The sequence below is a fragment of the Aythya fuligula genome, chromosome 2 (genome assembly GCF_009819795.1).
Source record: "Aythya fuligula isolate bAytFul2 chromosome 2, bAytFul2.pri, whole genome shotgun sequence".
NCBI classification, from domain to species: domain Eukaryota; kingdom Metazoa; phylum Chordata; class Aves; order Anseriformes; family Anatidae; genus Aythya; species Aythya fuligula.
In genome coordinates, this window is record NC_045560.1 from 7,402,497 (window position 1) to 7,426,595 (window position 24,099).

Consider the following 24,099-nt stretch of genomic DNA (forward strand, 5'->3'; position numbering starts at 1 on the left):
CTATAATTAATCTGCTCAGTATTTATACAGGAATAAGTAACACAAGTGCCAAGATACATATGATGCTATATCTACTAATGGAGACTCAAATGTAATCAGAGCAGACAGAAGTCACTTCAAGTGTAGAGATTTCAGGCTGTCTTCACCTGATTGCTGTGTTTCTCCTTCCCCCTAAGTCGATTCACTTTTTTTTCACCTTTACAGAAAATATCATTACATAAATGGTGTTGATATCAATGCATATGCAAATCGAAACAGTATTTATGTTTTGCTCTTTTTTTTTTTTTGGCAATAGTTGTATTAAGTTAACCTGTAAGAGGCAAGTTTGTTGAGGAGAGTTTTCCTTGCTTGATAACCAAAATTGATGGACAAAGCAAGGCAAACCTCATAGCACACAATTCCTTCTTTCCATATTCTGAAATATTCCCAAACCCTGACTATTCAGAAGGTTTACAGTAGGGTTTGTGTGCTCTGACATCATATTCTCCCCACCAGTTGTTGATAACTGCATGCCATTTCCTCTATGGACTCTGCCTTTGCTGCTTTTTTCACAGTTTGGGGAAGAAAAGCAGTTTTTTTATTCACCTCTTTGCTTTCTACAGGATTTAGGATAATGTAAATGTTTTGAGTGAGTCTAAACTTCCTCCATCTAATAACCAACTACCCCTCAATTCTCATCTAATACCCACTGTGTGACAGTAGGGCACATGAGCCTGTTGTTTAGTTAGCATGTCAACAACGGGAAGGTCAGTGATGTTTAAGGGAATTTTAATTGTGATTATTAGGCTTCAGCATCCACAACTCCAGGACAAACAAGGCAGGAACAGAAATCATCAGTTTGGGTTTAGCGCTGCTTTTTGGCAGGCTCAGACAACAGACTATTGTACCGGTTCCATTTGATTCGTGCTTGGAAGGTCTTAAGAAGTACACGTAGACATTTCTTCTTGCTGGCAGAGCACAGTCTGAAACACGAATTGTTGGAGGCTTGAAAAAAAACATCAGGGAAAACACTGCTACATGCTTGTTGTTCGATGATCGTCTTCTCTATCCAGAACTGTCTGGCCAAGCAGAGCTCCTACGATCCTAAATCATACATAAATACTGAAGGGCCACCTTCAGAACATCGGGCACTCCCCAGGTTACATCTGTGCTACACCATCTCTGTCGCTGCAGCGAGGCTGGCACAACTATATATGCAAAAAGATTTAACAGGAACTCAGTGACACAGGGAATTTCCTCCTGATGCACTTGCATGGCTTTTCCCAGTGACGTAAGGCCTGAGATGAAGACATCTCAACTTCAGCATCTCATTTTTTCGCCTGTACAGGAGCCAACTGCTTGCACTCCCACCACACTTAATAGAGACTTGCTAGATACAAAGCTGTCCATATAAACCCTGTTCTGGTCTTGTAAATTTTGTGACTGACAAAAAGTTGGGCTAACGCTGCAGATTGCACATATCTAAATTCGCTTCAATACTTTTGCAGCCCTTAGTCAAAACTTTGTAGCCACCTCTGAGAATAGAAAAGTCAGTAGGAAAACCATTCTGCTCATCTTACAAACAACTTCACTGGCAGACCCTGCAACTTGGTAGGACAGATATTTTAGCACAGGGGATGCAACTTGTGCCCTTACTGTGCAGATGCACCCAGAAGTCTGTCCGTGACGATCCCAGAGGAATCTGCTCTTGTTGACATTTACTGATCCTCTCGGGTTTCTAGCACCGACCACACCACGTGTACCTTCTGCAAAGACGGCTGCAGCACAGCCAAGACTACAGCAGGGAGGTCTGTAATAAATACTCTAAGCCTGACCACAATAAGCCAACTGGAATGGGAAGCAGACATCCTTAAGGCTCTTGATACTCCTGTCTCTTAAGCGGTTTGGGGCATGAGAGCATCCAGCACACGCAGATATGGGTCAGCGGGACAAAAGGGCCTACAAGGAGCCAAGGAGTCTGATGAGAGTGGAAGGAGAGAAACCAGGGAAGCTGAGGAGGGGCAGGGATGGCACTTCAGGCATCAATTAACTGGAACTGGGCACTAAAATTGGATAAAGAGCCAAGGACGTGGAAGTGCTATGAGATGGTGGAGAGATCTCAAAAAGAACCTGGGAACAGCGATGTTAAGGAGATGGGACACGGGAGGAACAAAGCGTAGAAGTGACTAGAAAACCAACCTGGATAAAGAGTCAGAAGTGAAAGGCAACTGAAACTGCAAGAAGGAAAAGAGCAGTCCTCCAACTCCTAGCACTGCGTCACTGTCATGTTCTCAGTCAGCAGAGGTCCGCACGTAACTGTAAAGGTTTTAAACCTGCACTTTGGGAAGGTTATCTTCTTTTCCCTAATGCCAGAAAACTGTATGGTCAGGCAGCTACAGAGAAACACACGTGCACAGAGACAAAGCAATACATGGGTACACACACGCACAGCTAAGTATGCCCACTAAAACACAAGAAGGACTGCAAACCAGACTGACGTCTCCCTCGTAGGGCTCCTTTATGACACCAGGCAAGTAACTAAACCATGTTTTCCAGAAGGGTTTTTTAGTAAACCCTGACTTTTAAGTTTTTATTTTCCCCCTAAAAATACAGCCTTGATTTCTACCTAGACTGTGTGCTCGCAGCTCTGGAGTTCAGCAAGAGCTGCAGCATCAGCGCAGCTTTCTGAGCAAGTCGGAGCATTTTCAGAACTCAAGCTCCCAAACGTGCCATCCAATTTAAGTTAAAAGCAAAACAAGACAACTTCTCTTGAGGAAAATGGAGCGCGAGATGTGTAAAAAGGCATAAATCTGCTCTTTGGAAAAATTCACACACGAGTTCCTCACGTGTTTATTACAGTAGAAGCATCACAGGAAAACTCCCATGGAAATAAGTCATTTCACTAGCATTTCAGTAGTCTACATAGCTACACACCGAACAACAAAAAATGTAATATCAAAGAGTTTTTTTCCTAAGACAGTAATGTCCAGCCTGTGGGCTGAACTAGGCGCTGGCTGTTCTGTATGTGATCAGACAATTACAGAGTGCGTAATGAGGGGGTTGCACGGAGGATATTAATTGTGTACAGACAACCTGTCTTCCTGCGTGTCCCAACGTTGTGTGTTTGATTTCCTAGCCTTAATAACGCCGTCTCTTAACAAAGGTTTTGTAGCTGTGTTAGCTCAGATTAAAAGAAAGTTACTGTCAGCAAAAGCCACTCTGTATACCCAGCGATCCACCTAATTTACAAGGTAATGGTAGGGATGCAGTGACAAGGAACTCTGGATTATGTACGCACACAAAAAAATACAAGAATTTCCTGCCTTTAATACCTTCCTCATTAGTGAGCACCTCCTTAGTATTCCTTCCCCACTGACTGCAATCAGTACCTTATTGTTCATAATTCCTATTTCCTTGGCTGTTCCTAAATTGCGCTCTCCAAATGGCACGGAGTCATCGTAAACAAAATCCTACATCTTCAGTTCACTAATTTTTGTAAATTGAGCTCAAATAAAGCAATTAGATGGCATACTTTGAAACTACCAGCTTGAAACATTAATATAATTTCTTTTCTAATAAAAGCTTCACATGTTTCATCTGGCTGGGGCTTTTATTTTTTTTTCAATTTGACTAAATTAGCCGCTTACACATATTTCTCCCATCTTTCCTCCCAAAACATGGTGCTCCCAAACATTACACATCCTTCATTTTTTAATTCATTAGTTACTGGGGAAAAAAAAACACACACAAATAAGCTGCTTGTCTGTCTTGTCATTCGCTCCTACTATATCACTGACCTCGGACAAGCATTATGAAGTGCAAATTTAAAATCCTTAAATCACTGGTCAAATGTTTAGCAGGTAATTCAACTGTTGTGCAGGGGGGTCAGGGAAGTGGGGATAAAAAGGGGCTGTTTGTTTCGTTTTGCAGCATGCTGCCTCGGTAGCTTGTGAAGGAAAGGGCTGCCAAATTTTGTAATGAATTCCACAGAACATTAGGTCTGATGCTTAGCAGAAGCCATAACTGTTAAGTAAATGATATCCTTTTGATGAATACCCTTATTTGAAAACAACATTGATTCTTCTAACCCTTTAGCAGTGTCCCAAAACAGATGTGCACAACTGCAAATTCTGTTTGCTTTCAGGTTTACGAAGTGTGATGACATTTTTACAATCAAGCATGAGCCCTTTTACCCAGGAGTAAAATAAACCACAATAATTCTTCACCATCTGTTTGTTAATTTTGCATTCATTTAACTTTGCATTTTAAACTAATAATCATTTTCTTATAATATAGTTTGTTCCATTGGTAGAAATTACAGCTGTTCAATTAAAAAGGGAATGGTTTGTAGCAGCGTACAGTTTTTCTCTAACTGCTTCCATTGCTCTTAATTATAGAGATATTAGTGCCATCGAGTGGAAAAAAACTACCAGGAAATAGTGTTATGCTTTATACGTCACAGATTCCCTTAGTAAATGTACATATTTACTTCTGTTCCAGTACCAATTCCCACCTGGTCTCTTTTACACTGAAATTCCTTTTCCCACTACAAGGCTCTGTGCAGCTTTTGATGTTGCTGTGTGTGACAGGCTCCTTACGCTCCTGGAGAAGCGAGGCACAAACAATTAGATGATGTCTCCATTTCATTCCTTGCATACAGTCAAACAAAGCACGGTCCAATTTTTCCATAATCCTTTTCCTTAATCTCCGATGACAGGCCAGCGAGTTTTTGATGTTTTTATCCTTATCTGGTTTCAGCTAACCTCGGACTAGAATAACACCGTAAAAGTGTTTTCTCACGTAAAATGGGGAAATCCCGCTGCCTTTATCAAAAGTAAGAGCACACTGCAACAACAACATGAATAATACATCTGACCTAGTGAAGGGAAAATAACGCCGATCAACAAAAGGCATGGGGTCTGGAGAGAGAAGGAGCCGGTCTGAGATCGTGTTTTTGGATTCTGCTTTGCATTTTCCCCTGCAGAGCCTAGGCTGCAAGTCCGCAGCAAAGTCAGAATTCAGCCCCTGAACGCTGAGTATCCACAAATTACCACAGTGGAAATTCTCTTGCCTTGTGGTTCCTAGGCTTAGTAATAATCACCATCTACAAATAATCTCTTCTAGAGACACAGTCTGCTCGGCTAATTAACGTGAGCATTCCAGTGACATTAGAGAGGCTGTTCAGATGGTTGGGAGAATACAGATTCAATCACTGGTTTCTAAACCCAATTTTATTTGATGGCACGGAAATCAGCTGATAACCCTAATTCTGTGGTAGAGTGAAGAGAACGATGCTGCCACAGCACTAGGAGGAGTATTTTACTAAAAACACCCAGAAGACAAGAAACAATTTACCACACCATGGATTTATTTCAATTAAAGAAGTTTGGTGATAGCTGGGGAACACCAGACTGGTGCACAAGACCGTGCCAGTGCAGTCGTGTAAAGAAATGAACTTCCACAAGTACCAAATGTATAAAGCTCACATAAAATTAAGAGTGGAAGTATGACCATATGTTACCGTGATGCTTGGCTCCTGGTCTTACCGGTGTCTTGAATATTCTGACCTTTTGGTTTCTCAGATGAGTGAGCACTGCTGCCAGGTCCGACCTTTACTGGGGGATTTATCCATCGCAATATTTTAAGTCTGACAGAAAGCAAACATTCTGGAGGTGCCTACGGCACATTCTGATGTGATGGATGCACAGCTGTAACAGTCTTCCTAGCAATTCACCCTCTATTTCAAGTTACTCGCATTAAAAAAAAAAAAGAAACTCACCTAGTATGACATTTGGAAAACCTGAAACTTCTCCATTCAATAGATCAAATTCATTTACATTTTGGAGAACGAGTATTCTCCTCATAAATCTCAAAGAATGACAATTACAACTTAACTGTCTTGTTTCTCTCCAAGTCTCTGTTCACTTTTAAAGGTTTATGATTTGTCAACACATCTCCCTGGAAATGCCGTACAGATAACACCTAATATTGCCATAACAACCTGCCGTACTTGAAAGGAAAAAATAAAAATAAAAACACAACTGGTATGTGCTTGGATATCTGACAGCAGTTTATGTAAATCCAGACTCACTATTTACTCTGCCTAATCTGCCACTCTGCCCACTTCTTTGGGAGGCAATTTCATTCAGAAAAAGAGGGGACAAATATTTCTGATCAGAAGAAAATAATATTTTACTAGTTAAAAAGTGGAAGGGAGAAGGCTATTTGTGGAAATACCTGCAGGGTTATTAATAAAATAATTGTCTAGATTGCAGATTGAACAGAGGTATTCACGTTGTATAGGAAGTGCCCCTGTGTCACAGCAATCTATTTAGTGTGTATCAAGTTGTTTTCAGCAATGCTAGTTACTCTAGGAAACATTTTTTTTTAAATTTATTTTGCAACATATACTTTTTTCCCAACATATTGAGGAGAAACATGACATCTTTAAAGGAATGGAAAGTGATGCCATCTACCTGGGTTTTCTGTAAGGCCTTTGACATGGCCCCACACAACACAACCCTTATCTCCAATTTGAGCGAGATGGATTTGAAGGACAGGCTATCTGGTGGATAAGGAATTGGCTGGATCAGGGCAATCCCAGACATGAGCACAGACTGGGAGAAGAACTTGCTGAGAGCAGCCCTGCAGAGAAGGACCTGGGGGTTCTGGTGGACACAACAAAAAGCTTGGAATGAGCCAGGGCACACTTGTAGCCCAGAAGGCCATGCCTAAGGCTGTATCACCAGAGGAGTGTCCAGCAGGCGGAGTGAGGGGATTTTCCCCCTCTGCTCTGCCCTTGTGAAGCCTCACCTGAGTCCTGCACCCAGATCTGGGGCCCTCAGCACAAGAAGGATGTGGAGCGTCACAGTGGGTCCAGAGGAGGCCACCAGGATGCTCAGAGGCTGGAGCACCTCTGCTACGAAGTCAGGCTGCGGGAGTTGGGGTTGTTCATCCTACAGAAGCGAAGGCTCCAGGGAGACCTCACTGCGGCCTTACAGTACTTCAAGGAGGCTTATGAAGTTATTATTGGAAACACAACACAGCAGAGACCATCCAGGCCAACCGTGAACCTAGCACTGACAAGTCCACCACTAAACCATGCCACTAAGTTCTACATGTTTCTTGAAAACCTCCAGGAATGGAGACTCAACCACTTCTCAAGGCCACCTATTCCAATGCTGCACAACCCTTTCAGTGAAGAAATTTCTCCAAATATCCAACCTAAACTTCCCCTGGCACAACTTGAGGCCATTTCTCATCATCTTACTACTTGGTGCCTGAGAGAAGAGCCTTATCACCGCCTCACTATAGCCTCAGGTCACTGTAAAGTACAGTAAGGTCTCCCCTGAGCCTTCTCTTCTCCAAGCTGAACAGTTGGCCTTAATCCATCGATTCGGCCTACCCAGCTCCCTCTGCAGAGCCCTCCTACCCCCGAGCAGATTGACATTTCCCCCCAACTTGGTGTCATCCACAAACTCACCAAGGGTGCCCTCGATCCCCTCCTCCAGCTCACTGATACAGATATTGAAGGGAACTGGGCCCAGTGCCGAGCCCTGGGGGCCTCCAGTAGCGAGCGGCCTCCAGCTGGGTTTAACTCCAGTCACCACAGCTCTTGGGGCCCGGCCACCCAGCCAGTTCCTCATCTCTTGTCACTACGTTTCCCTCCACATCCAATACAGGATGGACATTCCCCTTAGTCCTCGTTTCCTTGTTTATTTATAAAAACATTTTTATTGTCTTTAAAAACGTATTCAGACTGAGCTCAAGGTGGGCTGTAGCCCTTCTAATTTTGTCCCTGCACAGCCTGATGACATTTTTGTAGCCCTCCTGAGCTCCCTGCCCCTTCTTCCAATGGTCATAAACCCTCTTCTTCTTCCTGAGCTCTCCCCACAGCTCTCTGTTCAGCCATGCCGGTATTCTTCCACGCAGGCTCATCTTCTGGCATGTGTGGACGGCCTGCTCCTACGCCTTTAGGATTTCCTTCTTGAAGAGTGTCCAGCCTTCCTGGACGCCTTTGCCCTTCAAGTTGAAGTCCCCCATGAGAATGAGGGCTAGCGATTGTAAGACTTCAATCCTATCACCATCATTATTCATCTCAAGACAATCCAAATGCTCCCTAACATACAGGGCTACCTCACCTCTCCCTCCCAGCCCACCCCTTCTGAAGAGGTCGTAGCCATCCACATTCCTGAACATCGTAATTCATCCGATGTCTCTCACGTGTGACTTTTTCCATGTTATTAAAACAAAACAAACAAGCAAAAAAAAAAAAAAAAACCAAGAAAAAAACACACTCAAGGCCACCTGCATTAATGGGACTACTTCATACTGATGCTTGTAATATTTATGCTCAATCTGCAGCTCTGGGACGGAACTAGCGCTAATGGAAGTCAGTAAGAAAATCTTTAGGGAGTTCAAAACTGTTTTTTGCTAATGCTTTGATTTTGGGAAGCTGCTGAGTACACCAATCTCAGCAGCACTTTTTAAGCCACTGCTTAAAAGCAAACTGATGCCAACAGACTAATATGAGTACTCCTGAGTTTTCAATTAAAATGTTTGTGTAATTTTTTGATGATAGGTGAAAGCCCCAAATGAAAATCTGTAATATAATATAAAGAAACATACAAATAGCAGGAAAAAAAAATATTACCAAGACCTGATTGGAATAATCAAAAACACTTTAGAACTGAAATTTCATTAAAGAGTTTGAACTTTACAATTCCCATTGCAAAAAAAGAAAGTGACCATGTCCATGAAAAATTTAAAAGATATCATTAAATAAAACATTATTTTAAAGGGAAACAGCTACAAAACCAGGATTAGAGTCAATTGTCTATCACTATACAAACAATGCTACACCTTGGCAAATGTACCTACAACTTGTCCCATGGTGATATTTCCCTTTTCCACATGCAGCACGTGAATAAGAGTAAGCTTCTGAAGGCAGGGATGGTGCCTTATTTCTCTAATGCTCAGAGCATAATGAGTACCCATTCTTGTCTAAAACTAACCAACAGTAACTACAAAAGATTTATCAGCCTTTTTTTTTTTTTGAAATGTAACCATCACATAAATGCAAAATTAGACCCTTAATTGTGAACATTAAGGAAAAAAAAATCAATCCACATTAGCTTTGCAAGATTGAATATAAAACATTTAAATAAGCAGCCACGAGGGAGATGGTAGTAAGGCAGGAAAATGAGGTTTGCATTCAAATAACTACAAAAGGTAGGAGACTGGTGGTACTGCTATACTTCCTCAGCTAAGTTTCTGTGGGCATACTTGCTAAGAGATGTGTACGGTTTCCTGCTTTATATATATACATATGTTATTTCCTTGTGTCAAATCTAGAATTTGGGGGCATTACACTGTCATTCTCTTAATTTTGTAGGTCTTGCTACTGCTGCTGAGCATAGAAAGGGAAAAGGGAGAGCAGCAGCATCATTCTCCTCGTGTCCCACAGCAAAGCACCACTACAGGTTATTCCCTCCAGCAAAGTGAAGCACTATCTGAGGGAGCGTACAATCTCAATCGGAGAGGCTGATTTTCCTTTAATGGACTTTCTTTACTCTTCAGAGATCAGGTTCTCTCCATTTTTAACACCCAAGATACGTAAGCCCCCAAAATAACTTGGTATAGATATAAACTCTTGAAATCAAATGCCCAGCCAGAGCGCTGCCTCAACACGAACTGCTATGTCATCGCCTTAATGCTTAGAGTAACATTTAAGAAAGGCCCTGGAATGGGAGGAGGGGAAAAACATGCAGATTTTCTTTGGGCATATTATGGAAGAAGTGTTTTCTACTCAAGTCATGCAAAAAAGGAAGAAAAGGTCTTTGTGAAGTGCACTTCACCAGTTTGGAACACACACTCAACTATTTTACTTCAGAGCTTTCAGTAAATTATTTCAGTGAATGTTAGGGAATAAAGGAAACCTGCACTGGAAATTCCTTCAGGAACATAGGGCCTTTCATGTTTCTCAGCTAGGCTTCTTGGCTTTCATTTCTGTGCTACTGCTGCTTCTCTCTTGGTGCCCCTAGCCCATTTTTCCGCTTCCTACTCTTCACAGACTGCCCCTTGCATCTGCACCACCTATCTTCTATTCAGCATCAAAACTCTCAGAAATTTCTGTGCAGCAGTAATCTCTCTCCCCCGATCCTAGTACCCACATATTCAGAATCTAGGGTTCAAGAAAGGTGCCTTTTTCAAAGCATTCATCTTGAAAAAGCCCACAGAATGAAGGCTCTAAGGCTGACTCTGCTTCCCTGCTCCAGTGCCAAGCGAGCACCCCAGGGCAGAGCCTGCCCAGCTCTCCCGGTGCTACAGCACGACCGGCATCAGCAATTCACGGCGTGAAGAAAAGGAATACGTGAGGCTGAAAAATAAAAGACTTTGCTTTAGATGAAGCCATAGGAACTGTCTTAAAAAAAGGAGGTTTGTGCTTGCTAAAGAACTCCGGGTTCTTCCCTGCCCACTTGCTCCTATGTTGTAGATGTGCAGTTGTTATGGGAGAGACGGTTTCTGTCGATCCGCCTCTCAGAAATGACACCGTGCTTCTACTTCTTTTCAAATCTGCAGAACTGCAGGCAAGGAAGTCACAGAAATTGTATTAATGGACAAAACTGACAGTTTATGAAAAGGCCTCTCTTACGCCACATAAAGTTTACTACATAAACCTAAAATGCATGTATTACGATACGTGAGTTAGTCATTGTCTATCTGCAAAGCTAGCAGGAGTTAAGTGTTAGCACGTGTTTTGTATGCACCCAAGGAACAAGATTCCACTATAATCACTGAGTTATAACATGCACTGACAATAGTACTTGCCATGCAGATAAATTCACTCCTTTTTTCCCTGTGTATTTGGAAGCAAAAAGGTAGGGATAAAAACACAGCTGTTATTTCACAGAAAGCACATGACAAAGCGAATCAACAGAAAAATCTCCAAGCATTCCCAAAACTCTGTTTGGAAATGCACACCTTTTCCTCTGCTTCCTCTGAGAAGCCAAACGCTGCCCCTCCAAACCTTGGGTTGCGAATTAATGCTTTACGTCTTCTTGTAATTAGAATCAACTCACTGAAATGAAATTAACCGTAACTACGTTAGTTTCACATTATCACGTGCTCCTTTTTCTAATCAGCAGGTCCAAATTATTATGACAGCAGGTTATGAGGCAGGCAAGTACAATAAAGACTGAAAAGTCACGCTGAAGTGTTTGTGCTTTTCATGAAGTACTCGCTTGGCCAGCAAGTACTAAAAGCTCTAAATGTTCATTAATGTATGTTGACTGTGCAGTACTTGGGTATCGAAGCATTCAGGAGGGAGCAACAACTACATCAGAAGCACTAGGGAAATAAATCAGGTTTTGTGTCTCAGTAAATGGAAAATTCAGAACAAAACTCTATTTCAGACCCCTTCTTTCATCAAAGACTATTCTGCGTATTACCCACATCTCCTCCACATGCTGCTGTCTCTCTGTGCAATCACACTGCTTGGACAGACCACAATTTCACAGCAATCCCTTCAAACTTTTATATGCATCACTGAGGGTCCACGTTCAAGTGTGAAGTCTAATTACATCCCAAGGTATCCATACATTACGTGCCAAAATAAGGACAAAAATATTTGAGAAGCAGAGAAGCATGAAGAGTTCTTGATTCTTGTTTATTCAGTTTGAACTATCACTGGATTTTCTTAAGTACTAGCAGTGATATAGAAAAATATACTTTATTTTGTACCAGAAAACATGGTCCATGAGACAACTGAGGAAATTGAAAACTGCCTTCTGAAGCCTGAGTCCTAAACTCTGCAATTTTAGGTGTTGTGTTTTGATAGGGAACCAGATTCTTTACCTGTAAGAACTGTAAATTAGTTTTTCCTGTTCAGTGTTTCACTGCAGAAAAAAAATGGAATGAACAGGATCCCCCTGGATAATTTAAAAATAATAATGAAAACTTGGCAAAAGTGACTCTAGGGTCAAAAACAACTATCAGGCAAAAAGCGAGTTTTCTTTTTGCATGAAGTATATTAAATTGTACTTTTTTGCTTTGGCTCCTAGAGTCAGATTATAAAAGGAAAAAAAGAAAAAAGAAACAGGAAAGGGTGAATTTTTCAATAATCGTAATGATTTCAAATGTCAGCCTCCTGTCTTCTTTTTATATGCTTGTTCTCACTTCCTTCCCATCCTGGTTCCTCTATCTTGATGTTTGCTTTTCAAAGCAGCTGCTACGGGACAGTGACATCCAATGAACAACAGCCCGTTGTGGTAGAGCTTATTTTGATATAGGGAAGAATACTTTAGTCATTGTTCATACGACAATATTAACGAGAACTAAGTTGTGTATCTTACTGAACAGCAAAATATGTTCTCAACTGCCAGGCCTACAAAAAAAAAAAACACAGAATACACACACTGGTCTGACAGAAGAGCGTAAACCTCAGCAGATTTACCCGAACTGTGTTGGCATCATTTATGGTATGCAGGGGTATCCCAGATGAATTACACACTGTCAAACAAAACCCACTACGATAATTCTAAGTTGTCATGGCTGCTTTGCAGACTTTGAAAAATTGGTGTAGATTAATTGGTGGAGCGTTCCTGATGGCATTTAACAGGCTGTGAGAACAGCCAGCTTCACATTCTCCAAGACACAAGTGACCTGGCTTTAGGTGACCAGAATCCAAACTGTTCTGGAACACGTTAGTTCATGGAAGACAATTTACACTATGTCACTATGGCTTTCCTTGAAGTACAAGGCTTGTCATCATCAGCAGGAAAATGGCCACAAGTCCCTAGAAGAATGAGTAAGTATTGAGAGGGAAATTCATGGGGAACTGAAATACCTGGTAGCCCTCAATGCTAAACTGCCACAGCATTTCTAGGTACATGCTAGGAACTGAGTGTAACCACCAAAGTGACCAGAAGCAGATGAAATTGTCCTCTTGAGGAGACGATGACACTCCTCCAGCCTTTCTCCAGCACCTTCTGTGCTAGAGTTCTGTAACAGCAACACATAAAAAAGTTACAGATGGTGTTCTGGAAGAATATTTCTTCCTGCATCAAAACACAATAGAGGAGCAACTACAGAAAATAAACTTGGCAAGATAAAATCAGAAGCCACTCCAACAGAGCAGCAAGGCAGTCACCCCCAAATTTCAGAGCGGGGAGATGCAGAGAAGCTGAGTGCCTGAGCACTGCAACTCCAGAGGTGTGAGGAGTGCTTCTGACTACCTGAGCTGTTCATGTAGTATCACATCACAGAGCTTTTCCTTGAAAAATGGGCAAATACAGAAGACTCTGCTCAGAAGAAATAATGGTAGATGGCATTCTTTATGCATTTTCCCTTGGCTTTAAGAATTACTAGCTCTTGCAGTAACAAAACAGGAAGAAGGGAACCTTTGAAGCATCAAGGAACTCCAAATCCTCCTCTCTACCTTGAGAAAGCAAATCACCACATGCTCTGTTCAGTTTGGCTGAGATGTGTATGAAGCCAAGCAGCGTCCCTACCTCCGGAATTCTGCAACCTAAAGCAATTTTCACAATTTTTTGCAGTAATCAAAAATAAACTTTGCTGAAAAATTGCTGTGGCTAAATATCCTTCACAGTCTGTGAAGTTCGTTTTGTAAGATGTGCACACTTATCTTCACGCACAAGGAATAATAAAAGGAAATATCAATTTAGCCAAATCTTCAACTTGTGCAAAGAAGCACAAGTAAACATACATGCACGCCACTAAAAACTTAGACAAGACTCAACAAGACAAGGAAAATACTGAGGCTAAGGGGTGAGGATATCTTCCAAATGTGGAAAAACACTTAAAACATGTACAGTTTTTTTTGTTTTGTTTTGTTTTTTAACTGGTTTTCATCTTTCTCCTCAATTTACTTTTTCCTTGCAGTTTAGCTTCTAAGCATCATGCTAGAATTCAATCTGGAGCAAAGAACTTAAAAATGTAGATGGAAAGGACTTTAAGAAAAAAAAAAAAAAAAAGAGTGAGAATTTAATACATAAGCCTCGTTATATTGCTCCAACTTGGAAGCATCCACAAACAGGGATCTGCTATCTCTGGTGGCAGAAATCAAGGGAAAATGCTTTAAAAAAAAATTAAAGACTGTGTTACCATGTGAAAAAGGGCTTACCAGGAGCGAGGAGTGTCAAAACAGCAGATCGTTTACAGTTTGGAACAAGGCAAGATGCTATTGATTAGCCTGCCTCTATGCAAAGCAACAACTCCTCCAGTTCTCAGCGATGATAAGATGCCAAACAGCCTGCAGAAACTCAGCAGGAGCTGAAAACAGCTGCCTTGTACAGAGAGAAGATACTGCCCTGATTAACTAAAAAAAATACGGATGGGTGGGAGAAGACGCCGGCAATTTTTCAGTTATCTGGTTGCAAGAGTCTTGGTCCTGAAAAAACACTTGACTGTTACTGGGAAAATGAAAGCTGTGAAGTAGATAAATATGCAAGGAGCTATAGAGAATCTCAGAGCAAACAGAAATCCACATCTTACGAAATGGAAACAGAATAATACAGTATTTTGGAATGACTGCTTTAGACATTTCATCAGCGTTATGTTTCCCTTATTCAGCCTTTAAGCAGATAGGATCCTCCTTTTTGGTTTCCACCAATACTGTTTTCTTTGACTTGTGTCCTTGATAAATTCTCCCAGACTTGTAAACTGCTTTCTACACTTTATCAGAAGAGAAAGCTGGCTGGGAAAATTAGTATTACATTCCTTTCTTGTGCACAGCGCGTTCAGAAGTGGTTCAAACACATTAGCTACTGAGTTCTTAAATTCACTTCTTGAATTGAGGTGCTCATATATAAAAAGAAAAGCCCACCTTATTGCATTCTGATTTACACAACTTCTAAACCATTACAACTCATCACCTCCCCTTTATACCAAACCACGTAGCCCTTAGCTGCTAATGTCTGTCCAACCCACCAGGGTCCTTTAAAGCACTTTCCTGCAATTTTGATGCACACTGTTGTAGTTTCGAGTGCAAGATGCTCTAGACAGGAGCAGAGCTCTCAACAATTAGAGAATAATGCAGAGACGTGGGTCTCTGCAGCATAAAGAAGAGTTATGGCTAGACAATGTGAGGCAGACGAGTAGTAAACTTTCTTATTTCCTCAACAGACCAGAGAGAAACAGCCACCTAAACGATAGATGTAAAATAAACAAGGAGATTATAAAGCAGTATTTAAAAATACCTGAAAATATTTCAAACACCATTCTTGTTAAAAGCTGAGCAGATGCAAGCCCCAAAGGCCTCCATTTTTAATGGTAATGCCAGGAAGGTTCAGACTGTATCGTTCTTCCAAATACCAAAAACCAGCATAATTAAGAAAACACCGTGCTGAATACAACAAAAAGCACAACTCTGCTCATCCACATCCATTATTTTTTAAGAAAAACCTGTGATTTCTGTTCAATCATCCCCCTTTGCTTATTTTCCTAAGCCTCCATTTAATACCATCTCTGCATCTTACCACAAAGATCTGTAGAAAGACCTCACCGATTAAAGATTATCTTCGTAAAGCTGACAACATGACAACTTCTTTACTATGGTAATTTTTTATGTACCGAGTAGAGCGCTTAGAAATTATAAGCAATTTAGTTAGGCTTCGGATCAAGCAAATCACTTGAAATTTTCTCTCCTGCTTTCCATATTCTCAAGCCATTTTTTTTTCAAAACTTGAAATGAAATGGGGTTTTCGAACCCCAAAAAAGCCTATTAAAGCAGCATAGGAATGAGCTGCCACACTGGGGTGTTCAGATTTACATACTGCTACAGCTCCAGAGCTAAGTTGCCATACCTTAAAGAGTCTTCCTGAATAATGCTCTGACACCATGCTTGCCAACTGGATCGCCACTTCTTTTGCTTTCTTAAAAATTGCTTCTGAGGCTGTCAGGGAACCCTCAGTTGCTCAGATGAGCAAGGTAAGCAATGAGATAAAACGAGTCAACCATACCACCCAGAAGGGCTAGAGCAGCAGCTACTACCAGAAATCTACCAGTACATTCCAGCTTTTATTTGTCAGTTAAAAAACATGATGAATAAGATTTTAAACACCTCACACATATATATATATGTATGAATACTCATTAATATTAAACAGAGGCAAAACCAAGACTTTGATAGAAAGTCAAAGAGCCCACATACGTCTAGATGCAAATGCACGTAACAAATTGGTCAGATGCCTGAGTAAATAAACTGCCAGGCCTGAAAATTGAGTGAATCAAAAGAAAGAACTGAAGAAGAAAGAAATGCTAAGCAGGCTATCTTGAGAGACGTGCACACACACCAAAATCTCCGCTGTACTGTACTTTAAACCTTCAGAAAACAAAGCCAAGAAGAAACCAAAATGAATTAACATACATACTTTGGACTAGGTCAATGAAATATGTCCACACAAGCTTTATTAATGCAATCACGAGTTCAGTGAAGCCCAATGGACATCTCAACTGGTAAACAGAGTAATGAGAAACATTGTCATATCCAGTTAGAACAGATTTGCAAACAATAGACATCCTAACTAATGAGAAACATGACTGTAACTTGTAAGTTTAAGAGACCCTCAAGGTAAGTAAAGCTCCAAAATGCTCTCCGCAACTTAAAAGACCCAAACCAAAGAACTTTACTATCAAGAAAATGGTTGTTGCATGTCAAAAATTCATCTGTATATGAGCATCAAGAAAAGAAAACATACTTTCCCAGCTGAAGAAAGATTCCAATGCTGCAAACCACATCATAAACCCATAGAATGCCAGAGGGACTTCCAAGAAGACACAAAGCCCCAACCAACAACAGCAACAAAAAAAAAAAAAGCAAAGCAAATTTGGTGGCAAGTAGAGGAGCTAACATACAGCTTGTTCTTATTTAAACCATTTTTCTGTAAGCCCTGAGCACATACTTGCATCTGCATTGCCAACAGTGCTCAGAACATTTAAATAGAAACTTTACTCTTAAAATGCAGCAACATCACACTAGAAAGAAACCCAGAATTTTAGCAAATGCAAAATGTGAGCAGCTGTAAATGCAAAACCATACATTAAGTCGACTGCTATACCTCTCATTCAGAACGTTTTTAAATGTCTCACACAAAGAAAATTTGTTCTCAGCAACTACTTTTTCCACTACCGCAGAGTATTTCCAGCACACCTTACACTTTTTTGTGCCTTTTTTAGCTGAGTGACAGGTTAGAAAGCACTGAGGCCAGTGAAAAATGATTACCAAGCAATATAGCCTGGACACAACAAGCAAACAGGGATTACTTCGGCTCCAAACCAGTTACACACAACTCCAATCAGCCCCCACATTGCTGCTCCACAGTCAGAAACAGAGAACTACAAAAGGGTTTGCTGCTTAGTTCTTGAAAAACCAGAAGCCAAAACTTTCCTGGTGTGACCGTGGGATAAAGATGTCCCATTTGGTCCAACTACTCCTCCAAAATCAATCAATGCTGAGCTCTTACTGTGCTCTCCCCGAGGATCTCCCAAGAAGGATAAAACAGAATAATCAAAACAGCTTCTCTCTTTGTTGGCCAACTGCTGTATTGCAGAGCAGAAAGTTTCTCAACAATTTCAGCAAAGACTGAATAGGAAATATGCAGAATGGCAATCGATGCAAATTTCATCTCTCATCTCTACGTGCTGCACTGTGCAATAGATGTGTCTAAAAAATTATTTGCAGGATTTGAGAAGATTAGTAGAGAAATTAAACAACGGACCGTGAAAAGGCAAGCCTGAAATGGAAACTATTTCACCAGGGAAATGAATTCTTCAAAAATCCTTAAATATTTACATTATAAACATCTATTCAAAACTGAAAATGTGCTAATGACAGGAGGTTGAAACACCATCAATACAGGGGAGAAGCAAGGTACCATAGAGAAAGAACTGGAACTGAAATAATCGAAATATGGTGAAACTCAATAGAGCAAAAAAGACAAGCTTGAACACTATCAGAAGGATTCTGTTATAAGACAGAATATTATTAAGAAATTGACTACTGATGGGAATGAGCAGATCACAAAATGGCAACAATCTACCACCATAATCATCCAGAAAAAAAGGCACTAAAACTTTCCAGCAGTGAGATTTGGAAATAGAAATGTCAAATTTTGGATGCTCATTTCATTCTTTTTTTATTTATACATGCACACACACATATGAATGTTTTAACGTCTTCGAGCTCATTTAGAACTTAATTCTGTCAGGTTCATTCATTCTGAATAGTCTCTTACTTTGAAAGCAGAAGCACAGCAATCAATTAAATTATTCAAAGTAAAGCATTTATTCAATATGAGTGTATGTAAAAGCAGATGGCATAAGGAAAGCTGTATTATACAGCTTGTATTGAAAGACTGATTTAAAGCAGCTTTTTCCTCCACACAATGGAGAACATTTACTGGCATCATACACATTGATTTGTTATTTTAATATAATGCATGAAAAACTTTAAGAATCAATTAAAAATACGCCTAAGCATGATCATTGGAAAAAAATGGCAAAATTATGCAGACTTGCTCACAGCACAACTGATTAATAAAGAATTAATTAATAAGAAACTAAAATTATTAAAATAATCTACTAGACATGACTAAGTAGGACCAAAAAGCATACCTACATGTGGTAAATCAATGGGAAATCTGTCTCATCTTCACTCCAACGTGATACCACAAAATGACACCAGAAGGCTGCCCTTTTCAAAGGTACTTACTTTTCCAAATACATGACCATTCCAAACTAAAAGTCAACATTTGTATATGTACTTCTATCAGTATTTCTAACAACAACCTAGGCTTTGTGTTGAACACCAGCTTTCCTACACCACCTCCTCTTTGCAACTAGTATAAAAGTAATAGTGGATTTTTTTTCCTGTATTTGAGTCACACAACTTCAGAATACAAACTGGCAAACCCAAAACTATTTCCTCTACCGAGCAGGGCATTTGCTAACATGAATTCAACTATTCTTTTGTCTGTATTTTGGTCAGCCATGTACCTTTTACAATCTAGCTATCCCATACAGGTCCTGAAGTCAGCCTCTATGATATATTGCAAGAGTAGATTTTATCATGAATACTTGTCCAAAAAAACCTTATGACGAATGTAAACTCAGAGATCTGTACATGGATACTGTTGGTCATCCCTTGTATTGCACTAGTTTACTGCCTGTTTTTCAACCCCATCTCACTGTCTATTTCCCTACTGGTTCAAACGTTCTAATTTAATTTTTTTTTACTCACTTCTGTGCTCCCTGAGACAACAGCTTTGTCCACGTTCACCGATAGCTGCTCTTCAGTCTGGCAGACTCCCATTGACCACTCCGCACAGCGGTGATGAGCCCAGCAATGACCTAATGCATTGTGAGGAAAGGAGAGCTTCAGTTTTACAACTCTATCGAGCATTTCTTTTAAATATCGAACTGCATTCTACTAGAATACACTTGTCAGAGAAAATGAGCAGTCTTTCTTCCTCCTGTTTTCCTTGTTGTAACATTTAATGCCCTTATTATCATATACCAAATACAATGCAGTTACTATCAGATACCAAATATACTGCAATTTTTTGATATATAAAACATCTTCCACTTCATTTTAGCATATTCTCTACATCTGTTTCTAGCTTTCAGATGCCTGATCATAAAATCCTAATAAGAGGGTATGTACATGTTTGTGCATAAGACAGACAAAAAGGTCTTGGTTTTAACTCTAGACAACATTTGTCTATATATGTACTCTTAAAATGTTTCCCAATGACCACATGTAGATCTGTATGTTTATGTAGAACATGCTCAAATGACGCTTTAGAATTCTACATAAAATTTTTAAAAGGTAAAAACATAGCATGAACAGAAGAACCACAGAAGAAAACTGTCTCAATACAATAGATGCGTAATACAGATTTAAATACAAACGTGTTATTGGTAAATGAGTATCTGCTTAAAAACAGAGTTTGCAGAAATCAATGGGTATATCGTAAAAAAAAGTTTCTAATTCAGCCATGGGAAAAGACAGTGTAACCGATGAATACTTCCAAAGGAATTCTGTGACAGCTTTTTCCTAGATTTGAAACAATGCTGTGCATTAGCTGCTGAAATTAGATACTGCAGTTGGCCAACTTAAGCATTCAGCCACAAAAAACTCCCTCAACAATTCTGCAATAGCCTGGGAAGAGTCCACTACAAATAATAATGACAAAATACTTTATATTGATCAAATCCCCATCCCCACACACTGTAGTATAACTATTTAAGACAGAAGTTGTTGTTTTAAATTAGACTTTGAAATCAATTTTCACACTCATGAAAGAATAACATTTATATTACTGCACAGGTTTAAACAGAAATGTATTTCCATTTTTTGAGTCAAAATATGTGAGTGGACTACTGGCATCAAAAGCGTGTGGACATAGATGTTTTCTGAAAAAGTAATTCGTAATTGAATAAAAAGAGAAGCTACATTAAAACAAAAGAGTAAATGACAGCCCAGACAGTTTTCTAACAGAAAAACACGCAAGTGTGTTTTACCTCTATTGTTCTATGAATACCTGCTCTTTTAAATCTTTCCTTCCATTATTTTAGATAATCTGTATGATCAGCATGAAGTTAGGTGAGGCTACAGGATTGGGACTTTAGAAATTGTATTAAGCTGTATCTCATTTCTTTCCTCTTTTCTCCACAAAATACAACTGTGATACTGAAGATGTTAACTACCTGAACAACAGTTCAGCAACAGATTAAAACTATTTCCTCATATAGTCACAGAATCATTTAGGTTGGAAAAGATCTTCAAGATCCTGAAGTCCAACCATTGAAATGTCCTTCCAAATATCTTTGCTAAGATTCTGTCCAGTACTTTACAGAAACATCACATAACATTGGTAAAATGTTATGAAAATGGAAATGTTAAGAAAGCATAATCAAATTTACAAACACCAGAGCACAGAAAATCAACAGCTGAATAACTTCACTCATTGTCACTGCAGCTGCTGGTGTATGCAAAACACTGAAGAAGAGCAATGTATCTTACCTGTTGGCTCAAATAAGGCTTGAACATCAATGTCATCTGGTAAGCCAACTAAACTGAGTTCATCCCAGAATTTGACAACCTGATCGTCAGAAGCAGTTTGGGTGCTTACACTTGTACATGATGCTATACTCGATCGAGATCTGTATCAAGGAGCAGGAAAAAAAAACCACAAAACTCAGAAGTGACCACACACTTTGTTCAGTTAGCTAGATACTTGTAAATGATAAAAAACTCAGGGAAAACCAATTTTTCCAAACACAGTTAAAATATAATCTACATGACTAAAAATCTGACTTCCTCATGCTCTAACCCAACACCTTTTGGGTTAATGAAGTTTTCAGTTAAAGCTACTATTCAACAGTCAAAAGAGAGCTTGATAAAATTCCCCTTTCTGCAGCTTGCTCTCCTCCTATTGTTCAGGATACACATTTTGTTTGTTTCTTTGTTTTTTTAATCCTCTTCTATTTAATGTTAAAACTTGCCCAACATTAGGAATGGAGAATTAAGGAACAGCAAGCACTCTGTGTTACTCTGGGGAAGAACAGGTGTAGAAGGAAGGCAAGAGGGTGGTGAAGGTGGGGAGCATCAACCTCAGTTGCAGAGGATAAGTAAGAAAAGAAGGGAGGGGTAGGGACAGCCAGAAGAAATGCAGGGGGATTCAGAAATCCAGTGATATAAAGGTTAGTATCTTGTGCTGACATGGGTATATCTCATTTCTAACTGTATTAATTTGTTCCCCCAATTCTAATCTTAACAGAAAACAGGTAATAACACTCAGTCAACTAACAGAAGGAAGTGGTGATTCCTCCTCCTTTATTTCCTGCAGGCAAAAATTTATCTTGGACATCTGAGGATCTGCATTAAGCTTACTTACTCAAGAGATCTGACCTCATTCAATGCTTCAGTGGTTAGCAGGAAACAGGGTGGTGGTGTGTTTTTTTTTTTCTATTGATGTTCTTTGAACTTCATTATTCTCCCCCATTAGTAACTCTAAGCTGTACATGTGCCGTTTCTTCTGAGTTTCTAGAGTTGAGACGGCATAAAAATACCTCTCTGCTGAGTGCTCTCCTGCATACAACCACTAAAAAAGGACACTACCAATGAGCCGGTGCCAAGAGCCACAGTAAACAGCGGACTTGTAACCGGTGATAACTCTGCCTTCCTAAATACTACCTGTGCTCTACTCCAAAAACAACATTCAGAAATATACGGGGAAAAAAAAAACAATAAAAAAACTTGTGGGAAAAAAAAAAAAAAGAGTAACAACACTCTTGCACTGCCAGAGAGAGCTTAAAAGTTTTTAATTACTAAATGATATTCTAATGACTCATGACAGTTAGCTCCAGCACCATCAGTAGTGCGATGCCCCTCACAGAGCACCGAATTAACCCGCTCTGGGCTACAAAACTCCCTCCTGAACAGGCCCCACGCTCAGCAGAGCTGGTTCCAACGTTAAACCACCACTCAAAACACCAAAATTGAAAAAAAAATAAAAAATTTAACCCCGGTTGACACGGCATTTCTCCCAGGATCCAATCCAGTCAGCAAACATCCTCATTTACTCTGCAGTTTTATCCTGAAGTGACACACGCTCCGCCCCAGCCTGTTTGTGGTTTTGTGTTTTTTTTTTTTTAAGGCACTATTTGACGTGAATATCAAACACCGAGTAACCGCGTGAGGGGACGGGGTAGCTCTGTGAGGCTGAAGACAAGCTGTTTTCCCCCACCAGCACCCTCCACCACCCACTTTTATGATGTTGACAGAGCCGTACGGCAGCGTGCTGTCGGCCTCGCCAAGCACAAAACGACCTCTGCCAGCGAGCCGGGCCCGAGCACTGAACCTTAACAAGTCTCGTTGGGCACACCCAGCCGAAAATACGTCACCAAAGCGCTCCTGGCAGATCTGGCACCCCTAGGAGTGAAGCTGGGTGGCAAAGAGCCATGTGCCACACAGCCACAGCCACCCTGCCAGCGGCTGTGGGACCCTGTTTGTGGCTCCATCTTAAAGCAAGGGGGCTGCTGCTGCTCCCTTCCCTTCCTTTCTTTTCCCTTCTTTTCCTTTCCCTTCCCCTCAGCTTCCCTCAGCGGGGCCTCGGGGCTGGCGGCGGCCCCACACCCACAGCCAATTCCCGACCTTCAGCGCGGCCCCGCTGGGGGCTGAGCCTAACAACCCGCTTGTCTGATCAGTCACAGCCAAAGCGTCGTCACCGTATCTTTAATAAAACCTTTCTGCGGAGTTGTGTGTGTGTGTTCCTGCAATTTTTCAGAATTAGTGAGTTTAGTAATTCAGGGCCTGGAGCGCTTCCCCTCTGAGGGGAACGTCTATAAATGCCTGGAGGTATTTCAGTGCTGTTCTCAGTGGTGCCCAGTGCCAGGACAGGAGGCCATAGGCCCAGCCTGGAGCCCAGGAGGTTCCCCTGATCCCCAGGCAGCCCAGAGGCTGTGGGGTCTCCTCCTTGGAGAGCTCCAAAAGCCGCCTGGCCATGGGCCTGGAACCCTGCTCTGGGTGGCCCTGCTGGGGCAGGGGCTGGGCCCGAGGGACCCCGAGGTGCTGCCAGCCTCACCGGGCTGGGATTCTGTGGTACTGAAAGGTGGCACCTACCAGACAGGACACGGGATACTGCTAGTTCAGCGACTGACAACACCGTTTTAGGAAAGCCAATGAACACCACTTTCAAAGGGTACTGAACACGCTGTGTGTGTGACTCTCCTGTCACAGTGGCATGAACCGGTTTTGGAGGACACGGGGAAAACGCTTCCAAGAGATGGAAAGGTTTCTATTTACCCTATTGTACAAAATAAATAGCACTTCAAAAATCCATTATCTTCTATCCTTTTGCATACTGTCTTCAATTTAATTTCACAGAATTACACAGAATTGTAAGGGTTGGAAGGGAACTCAAGAGATCATTGGGTCCAATCCCCAGCCCCCATACTTTGAACTCACAAGATCTGTGCTTTTACAATAACTTGTAAATAATCTTTTCTATCATATTCTTGTCAGGATTCTCACTTAAATAGAGAAACTAATCTTTAAGAAGCGAAAAGGAGGCAACCATTTCTGGGTGGAACCAGGAG

The 24,099-nt window shown here is 40.8% G+C and overlaps 1 protein-coding gene across 8 annotated transcripts in view; it reads right to left on the reverse strand.

Annotated features, from left to right (window-relative positions):
• KMT2C (lysine methyltransferase 2C) overlaps positions 1-24,099 on the reverse strand; it is a 193,244-nt gene that overhangs the window by 98,656 nt on the left and 70,489 nt on the right. For all 8 annotated transcript variants that reach the window (XM_032181531.1, XM_032181535.1, XM_032181539.1 and 5 more), the window contains 2 exons: positions 21,023-21,162; positions 19,238-19,347 (listed from right to left, as the gene is read on the reverse strand). In XM_032181531.1, the coding sequence (XP_032037422.1) occupies positions 19,238-19,347; positions 21,023-21,162 (250 nt within the window). The remainder of the gene's footprint in view (positions 1-19,237; positions 19,348-21,022; positions 21,163-24,099) is intronic.